The 9,248-nt window shown below is 30.3% G+C and overlaps 1 protein-coding gene across 1 annotated transcript; it reads right to left on the bottom strand.

Annotated features, from left to right (window-relative positions):
• Window positions 1-2,562: 2,562 nt before the first annotated feature.
• LOC111614211 (fibronectin-like) lies at window positions 2,563-8,650 on the bottom strand (the record flags this gene model as incomplete). Its single annotated transcript, XM_023355594.1, has 6 exons — window positions 2,563-2,579; window positions 2,828-3,046; window positions 3,221-3,493; window positions 7,121-7,411; window positions 7,484-7,639; window positions 8,429-8,650. Coding segments are annotated over 6 exons (1,178 nt in total), but the record flags the coding sequence as incomplete, so codon positions are not given.
• Between the last annotated feature and the right edge of the window lie 598 nt (window positions 8,651-9,248).

Genomic DNA, 9,248 nt, shown 5'->3' with positions numbered 1-9,248 from the left:
ACCTCGGAACAACGGCCACTGACGGGAATGTAAAAAAATGGCCGTTGTTCGGAGGTTATTTTGTACACATTTTGCGTACAAAATAAATTAGAACAAAACAAAAACAAAAGTATTGTAGAACATAGAACACAAATTTTATTCTACGTTCCTGAAAAATAACCTCTAAACAGTGGCCATTTTTTCAGAAACGTATTTTTCGATAACTGTTTACAGGTGACCGCTGTTGGAGGTTCAACCGTATAAATTAAACGTTTAAATATTTCTTGGTACAGGAATATTTAGAATTTGGACTAAAAAGATACGTGAAAGTAGAATAAACACGATCAAAGACTAAAATATACGTAAAAAGATATGAATACAAAAATTAATGATATTTGCATAATTATATAATATTTTTATTTATTTATTCAACCAAATTTATTCTATGACCATTGGCGTTTTTCAAGGGTCTGAGAAAAACAAAAGATACAGACATATATATGATATACAATCAACAAAACAATAAAAAGAACAGAGAAAAGTTATTACGCAAATTGTATCAAATAAACCTTAATCGTTTATACAAAATTGAATTGGAANCAAGGCTTTATTTTTAATTTTTTTAAATTTAAGGAGGAAATATTTTTATATTTTTCTTACTCTAAGATAATTTTTTGAGTAATTTAAATGTCTAGAGATAAGATTTACAGTTAGAATCTACTCACAACTGCACGTCACATGTCTGAAAATTTAAATTATCTATGAAAAAAATCGTCCTACAATTTAATAATTTATCAAAATTGTTTCTAATTATATTATTTCGAGTAAATAGCATAATTTTAAGACGATAATTTGAATAGAATTATAAATTAAATAAGAACCTAAAATGAAGATTTAACATCATTTTAAGCTCGTATGTAATCTATAATTACGCTAAAATTATCGTCTTAAAATTTGTAAAATAGTTGCGGAAGCACGTAGACGAATTTATGAGTTTATCATTAATGAGATTAGTCGAAAAATTTAATTTTGAAACTTTATTCCATAACATACAGCAAAGAGGATAACTAAGCGAAACATTTTATCATTGAAATGTGTTTTTTAAAGGAAAAGAGATGTCTTTTATTAATTAAAAATTAAAAATTTTAGTTAAACGACATGAAATTGTTAACGATCAAAGATATTTTTTAATAGTAAACGTTTCATTTACCATTGAAATCACTTCCAATTCGTTTACCATTCGTGAATCAACCATTCGTTCACAATTGAATCCAATCATTCATTTACAATCGAACCGAATTACTTAGTTACCATTGAATCGAACCATTTACTTACCATTGAATGGAACACTTATTTGCCATTGAAATGAACCATGCGTTTACTATTTCAAATTATGATAAATGAAATCGTGAAATGGTAGAAAAAATTAATCAGAAAATCCCCATTGTTTCAAAATTCTTAATCTTGTAACAATTAGATTTATTTCATGAAATTATTTATTGTTTTTTTTTAATTTTATTTCATTTCGTGAAGATTTAATCCTTTAACTCCGTTAATTTAGTAATATTCGTAATACAGTATTCTTCAATAAAAATAAATTATCGAAAATTGCTAAAAGTAGTTTCGTGCTTGAACATAAGAATTTCTTTCGAGTAATTAAAAGAAATTCGAAACATAAAAGTAAATTAAATCGTAAGGAAATATTTTGTTTATGTAGTGATAAAAATTTGTAAAAATTATTTTTAAATACAAATTTTAATTACTTTATCGTAAAGAAAAATATTTATCTAACATCACTTTTTACGATTAGTTTATCAAGATCTTTTATAAATAAAACTAAAAAATATTTAGTTTTTTAAAAGAAATTTCTTCTCAAATTACACTTTTTATCATTTGTAATAATGTCAAAATTTTGATCGATTACATTTTTTATATTTATTTTAAGATGATTTGTTTTCTTTTACATAACTTGAATTCCATGTAAAAATATAGAATGTTGAAAAGCTATAAATGTGATAGATGTGTATAAATCATTACAGCTATTCAACAAGATGTAGATGTTGGAAAGGTGTAATATTCTAAATACCTGTAGTTGCAGCTTTCCAACAAACTGTATATGTGTATAGAATGTGTAATGCATTAAATCAGTGCAGCTTTCCAACAAGCTGCACTGATTTAATGCATTGTGGCTTACAACATTCTAGTCTACTTTGACTTCTATGCACATCTATAGCTTTTTGGAAAGCTGTAATAATTTAAAACTTTCACTTTTTCAACATTCTATACACATGTAAGCCTATATACTGTTCGAAAAGTGCAATAATTTAGAGAGTTATAGCTTTCTAACATTCTGTAATCTAATCTGAATTCTATTCACATCTAAAGCTTGTTGAAAAGTTGCAATTATTTAAAGCAATAACCTAAACTTAATTTCATATAAAACTACAGTAATTTATAACATTGCAACACTAATTTTATTTGAACTCCGTATAAAAACTACAGAAACTTGTCTTGTCTGAAATTCAGACATTCCAACAATAATGCTGGAAAGTTGGAAATACTTTAAATCGTTTCAGCTTATCATTATTCTACACTCCAACCTGAATTTTATACAAATTTGTAGAATATTGAAAAGTTTCAATGATTTAAACCGTTTAAATATAGGCCTATATTATTGAACTCTTTAAATGATTTAAAGTGCAATTTTCACGTTATAGAATTGCTCACTTAGTTAATTTAAACATATTTTAATCAATTTAGAACATAAAAAAAATGTGTTATAACTGGTTAGATAATGATTAACTCGTAACTTTCTCTTCAGAAATAATTAAGGAAATATATTATTTACCTTCTTTTGACAGGCTGGATTTTCTCATGTCGGTCCAAATACTGGATTTTTGAGAATTAAATAATGATTTAACACGTGGATTATTGTTTAAAGAAGGATCCACTAGACCTCCACCCGACTGGCGACATAGAGAAATGGCATCTCTCCACGGTTTCTTCTCTTCCGGAATCCAAAAACAATCTAAATCTTTTTGTATCTGCTCCGGTTTACACGTGGGATCTGAGAAATTAATTGTGATAAATTATTTTCTCGGATTTATTAGGTTTAAGCGCTTTAAGCTTAGCCGATTTACGCGACGTGATGCAACGAGAGCGAGTTTTAACTCGCTCTCGTTGCATCACATGCTGGTGCCTGTACAATTTTCTACTTTTGTAACGTTAATATAAGACTTACAGGCGATAAAATTCGTTGTGTGGTTGAAAGGCTCGTCTTCGTCTTCGTTGTTAACGTTCACTTTAATGGTATAATTTGCCCCTGGTTTAAGCCCCGTTATAGAGGTTCCGCTGGGTTTACCGATGACTTTTTCAACTGGTATCTCTTTCCCCGTGTCTCCGATTTCGTATAAAGTGATGTTTATTGGAGTGCCTTCTTTATCCATAAATTTGGGACTTACAATAGTCATTTCTCCGTCTTCGTTGATCTCGAACTGCAAAGGGCTGCGAGTATCTACACAAAATGATTTTTCTTATAAATTAATATCGCTAATTAAAACTTACGACACAGTTAACATTGCTTAACATATCTTAAATATACAACAAATTAATAAAATTTTTTTTATCAGATTTATCCGTCTATCACACTTTACAGCTATGTTAAAATTATTTACGAAGCGATTCGCCTGCGACTACAAGCGTGCTCGCCAAGCGTCTTGTAATGTAATCGAGATGGGTTGATAATGATAATAATAAGCGCAGAGCCCAAACGGTTAGTTAATACAATTTTAAACATTGAAAAAAATGCATAATTTACCCCAGTCGAAAAGAAAATCTTTTCTACTACTGTTGTTTACTTAAAAACATATTATTTTCTTTTAAAATTAAGTAATCGATTCAGCGTGTATCACACGACAGTCGCATCGCTGATCGATTTCGATGACGCGACTGTATTTGAGTGATAGCTTATGGATATTAAAATCTTTTTCAAAAATTAAAGGCTTATTTTAGAATTCGGTTTAAATTAGTAATTTGAAATAAGAATTATTAACTATTCAGAATAAAATATCTTTTATCACGCTCGTCGCGTCACGAATCGCGACTTGACGCAACGAAACACGATAGAAATTCATATTCAAATCATAGAAAGAAATGGTAAAATTTATTATTTTTATTATACTTAAAGTAAGCAAAGCAATAAATTATTAATTTCTTTTCAATGTTATCCCCATACACTTTAAAGCGCCAAAATTCTTGAAAATTTGGGAATAATTTTTTGTCTATATTTAGAATTATCTAACTTATAGTCTAACTTGAATCCTGTATGATAATACATAAATGCTGGAAAGCTTTGATGATTTAAAGAACTGAAACCTCTAGCATTCTGCAGTCTGACCTGAACTCTATAATAGTACACAATACACACAATTTCCAGCATTACGTACTTTTATACAATGATTTAAAGCACTTCAACTTTTGTATACTTCTAAACAACATTCTAATAATGAAAAAGTATAATTTTATACAACTTACACGAAAGTTGGTGGCATGAATCATAGCATAGAATAGAACAATAAATGCTGAGAAACTTTAACATTACTATTAATCAAGTATTTAACAAGCAAACGAGTCAGCGAAACTTTTAAAGATCATTAATCTTTCAACAATGAAATCCGCTTAAAGCAATTTTTATTTCTTTTCAAATATGCTTACAAATGTTTGCTTAAATCAAACAAATTGTTTCGTTTGTTTGTCATTACTGCCAATAAGTTATTCTCTAAATTGAAAATTAAACAAATATCTTTAGCGGAGGGTGTTTTTGCAACGCGCTCTACAGACTCTGAACAATTGTGATTAATTTATCTTTCCTAATGAATCTTTAACCTTTCGAATGAAAGATTCTATTAATGTATTAATGTTACAATTGTATTCGTGTTCTAAACAACTAAGATTCTCTTATACTACATGCATTATCTGTCTAAGAAGCTAGGTATGCAGATTTTCAAACTGTATTTCATTAAGTAAAATGGAGAATTCGGCTCGTTTTCAAGTAATTTAAAAAATATTTTTCCAAATTTATATAGTGTAAACCATTTGATGAAAGTGGAAACAATGGTACACACTTAAATGTAGAAGCTATTTACGAGTCTCTACTTTTAATTTAGGTAATGATAACACAAAGAGAATGGAACAGGTGAAAATGGCTTGGTCAATCACAAATAGGATCCTCAATCCCTTTTTGAAAGCCATAAAAATATACGAATTAAATCAGCAAGTAAAGAAATTTTTAAAATTTCAACAACGAGTTGCATAACTTTCCCATCAAAAAAGTTAAAATTGTGTGTAGAGCCATCTGTTATTATATGATATTTCATTTTAAAAATTTTATGAAATGGCAAGATATGTAATTTCGAGGGTAGAGTAGAGATAAGTTTTATTTTTGAAAAAAATTGTAAGCGCTAGTAATGAATAAAATCATTGTTCGATCCCACTCGAGATATGACACTTAATCCCTCCTTTATCTTCCCACCCCTTCGATCTTTAACCACTAAAATTTAATAGCATCAATCTTCTTAATATAAAAACCTCCCTGAAAAATTTCAGAAATTTTCGACAAAAGGCACAGCAAAAACAATCAAGCTTCAAAATGGGTGAAGAAAATCGTTCCATTCCCACACACGCAATAAATCCATACCTTGCATATGCAGAAAAAACCCCAACTTTTTTCGGAATTTTTCAATGTTTTGAGGGTTCCCGAGTAAAAAAATATAAAAATCTTGGGTGGAGGGGTAGGTTTTTGGCCGTCGCTGCTACATATGGCAGTCAGGAAAGTAACAAATTTGTCTCCACTTATTAATACAAACTAAATTATCTCACTCTCCTATCGTGTTTATATATAATAGACTAAACTCTGGGGCCTTCTGTATCAAGAGCCCGGTCTGAATGACTCTTCTGGTCCTTTATTTGGACCTGAGGTCACAATATCTTCTTCAAACCTCGCATTTTATTGGTGTTAATTATTCAATCAACTTGCCTGCTCTCCTGTCTCCTCCAATCAATAGAATCCTTCCAGTTTCTTGCAAATCCCCACTAATTTATCAAAAATGTAAACATTCTATCGAGGCTGGGCTTACATTTATTGTGGTCCTAAACTTTAACATATAGTAGGCCCTTTCACTCCACCAAATTATATTACATGTAAAAATGTGGGATCCTAAATTGCACCTTATTTAGCTTATGTGCAAATCCAGTCAGGTGTTCTATAATTTGCATTATTTAGTTAATTATTATTATTTTATTAACAGTGATGAAATTTTGTATTGTACAACTGTTCTGGCTTTATACTGAGATATAATTATTCATTAAACATTGAGGTATTCTTACTTTTCTGGGTTTTATATATAATAGACAGAAAGTATGGTTATCGATCAAAAACAATTGCCACCCCAAGACTTTTAGATTTTTGGACTTAAATGACCTTCAAATGTCGAAAAATGCAAAAAATTCGAGGGGTTTCCAGTATCTATGGATGTAAGTGTTTGGGGGGGCACGATTTTGTTCGCCCTCTTATAAGCTTAATAACTCCTGTGCCTTTTGTCGAAAATTTCTGAAATTTTCCGGGGAGGTTTGCGTATTAGATGGGTTGATGCTATTAAATTTTGGTGATTAAAGGTCGAGGGGGTGGAGAGATAGAGGTCACGTGTCGTATCTCGAGACACGTGACCTGTTAATAAAGCTTTTACTCGCTAATAACGAGTACAATTTACAATTTTTTTTTATAAAACTCATCTGTACCCTCAAAGTTAAGCTTTTTACCAGTTTATAATAATAACATAAAAAATCATTAAATAAAATCTTATAACAGATGGCGCCACACACAATTTTAACCTTTTTTCCTGGAAAGTTAAGCAACTCATTACTGGATTTTTATTATTCATTTATGAATAATACGTCAATTAGGCACTACAGTCAACTTATTTATACACCGATATAAGTAAAGCCATGCGGCACGAGATTACAACCCCCATATAACAAACAAAATATCAATTAAAACAATTAACCTACCACCTACAATTATTAAGTTTAAAATAATTTAAATTGATAAAATAGCATAATTTATATTGAATTTCTTAACAGTTACCTTCTAAAGTTGTTGAAGTAACTTCCTCGTAATTTCCAGTAAGACTCTCAATTACAAATGGTGCCACGGATACCACGTAGGTTCTTTCGGGCTTTAATTTTGTTATTTTATATTCTACATCGAATAACGTGGAATTTCCTTTATCTTTCGATCTTCCATTCCACTTTTGTGGAGTCCAAGTTACAGAATAGGATTTTATCTTCCAAGAAGTTTTCGGTGGTTCCCATTTAATCCACAAAGAATCGTAAGTGGCATTCACAACTCTGTAATTCTGAACTGTTCCTAAATCGACTGTTAATATAATTATCGTTTTAAAAACGAGAAAACTCGTAATAATCATTTTCTACAATCGACTATTCTCACTTGGCACATTTTTTTGGCATATGACCATCATGTCTTCACTACAGCACGAGCAGGTTACAATCCCAGCTAAAGTATTGAAGGAACAACATTTGGCTTGTAGTCCGTCTTGACTATTAAAAGTTTCGTCTCCTGGACATTTCTTTTCTATAATTTCGACTGAAATGAACAGGAATAATTAATTTGGAAGTCAGGAAATGAGTTTAAACATTTGGCTGAAGGTATTTAATATATACAGTCTGAGTTAAAATCAATGACGGATTAAGCTAAGTAGGCTTATGCCTAGGGGCCTGAGGGCAAAGAAAGCAAAATGGTTCGATTGAATGTATACGAGAGTATATTTTTACGTATCTAGAATATAACAAATTCCTAAATTAGGCTACTAACACATATTCGGAAGTACAGTAAAACCTCGATTATACGTTTTTAAGTCTCGCTTGGCATGTGTGGCACATGACTAGAGAGGCATGATTTAGGAGGACCCGAAATTGTAGAAAATAAAACAATTTTGTCTCCGCAATTTATAAATAAAATTCCATAACCACAGTTACACGTTACAACAGCAGTTTACGATATAAAATTATGTAAAAGGGTCCCAATATCCTGTGCCCAGAGGTTCCGGAAAGTCGTAATCCTCCACTGTATAAGTACTAACTTTGTTTTATGTTTGTAAAGACGAAGCGACACATGGGCAATGCCTCCCGAGAGGTCTTTCTATAGGAAAATGGTTCTTATTTAAGTGTTAAAAGCGTGAAGAACATCACGAAAACTCTACGTGTCGAGGTGCGAACCAACGACAAACTCGGTGTTCAGTGGTTTTATCCACTCGTATACTGGTGGGCTGAGATACTAACTTATAAGACAATTTACTGGTAACTCATTGTGTAACTTCCCGAGTTAATACAGTGAAAAAATAATGGCGTTATTAAATTATCAATTAAAATTTACCCTCTTCAAGTGCTAAAGATGAAACGTTAACCCAGTACGAAGTGTTTGCTATAAGAATTAAATATTCTTTTAACGAATAGAATTCAGACTTTGTCGTAGGGCTGAATAGAATTCCATTTTGTTGAATACATTCGTCGTTGGCTACAGATCTGATGAATCTTCCATTTAACACCCAATAACACTTGTACGTCACTTGATATTCCTCTTCTCTACAAGAAGGATCTGTAATAATTTAGTAAATAGTGTACAGAATTATAGAATATAAATTATTTTTAAGATCTTACATCAATTCTCAAGTGCAGTACTTCATTCAATATAGATTTCATGGTCCCCATCTCTTAAGAATTGAATAAGATAGGGCATATTTTTAAGTAAAAAAAAATCCAATGTTTATTAAAGTTTTAAGCGTCACGCTTCCTTTTGATCATCTGAGTGTCTATCCGCGGCTTATAAATTAAACTTTGATCTATTTCTAATACGTTTTTAATAATATATTACTTAAAATAATTAATTTTATTACAGTTTTTCATATCGAAAAGGTGTTGGGATTACGTATATCTACTCATTTATAATTAACTATTAAATTTAGTGAATAATTCAAATTATTGTTTAAGACAAGTCGTAATTATCAAATGGAATATTTATTAATATAATTACAAAGAGAAAAATAAGTACAAAATATTCAAATTATCATATTACAAATCACTAGAAAATGGGTGTAGCTTTGCAGTTATCAATGTTTACGAGCAAAAAAAACTGGTGGCAAAAAAATAAAAACTAGTTAAAGCTAATACTTGACACTATTTTGTAAGGAAGAAAA

The sequence above is a fragment of the Centruroides sculpturatus genome, unplaced genomic scaffold (assembly GCF_000671375.1).
Source record: "Centruroides sculpturatus isolate CEXI.00-Female unplaced genomic scaffold, Cexi_2.0 scaffold2093, whole genome shotgun sequence".
NCBI classification, from domain to species: domain Eukaryota; kingdom Metazoa; phylum Arthropoda; class Arachnida; order Scorpiones; family Buthidae; genus Centruroides; species Centruroides sculpturatus.
The sequence above is the reverse complement of the archived record's forward strand: the minus strand, read 5'-3'. Positions and strand labels throughout refer to the sequence as shown.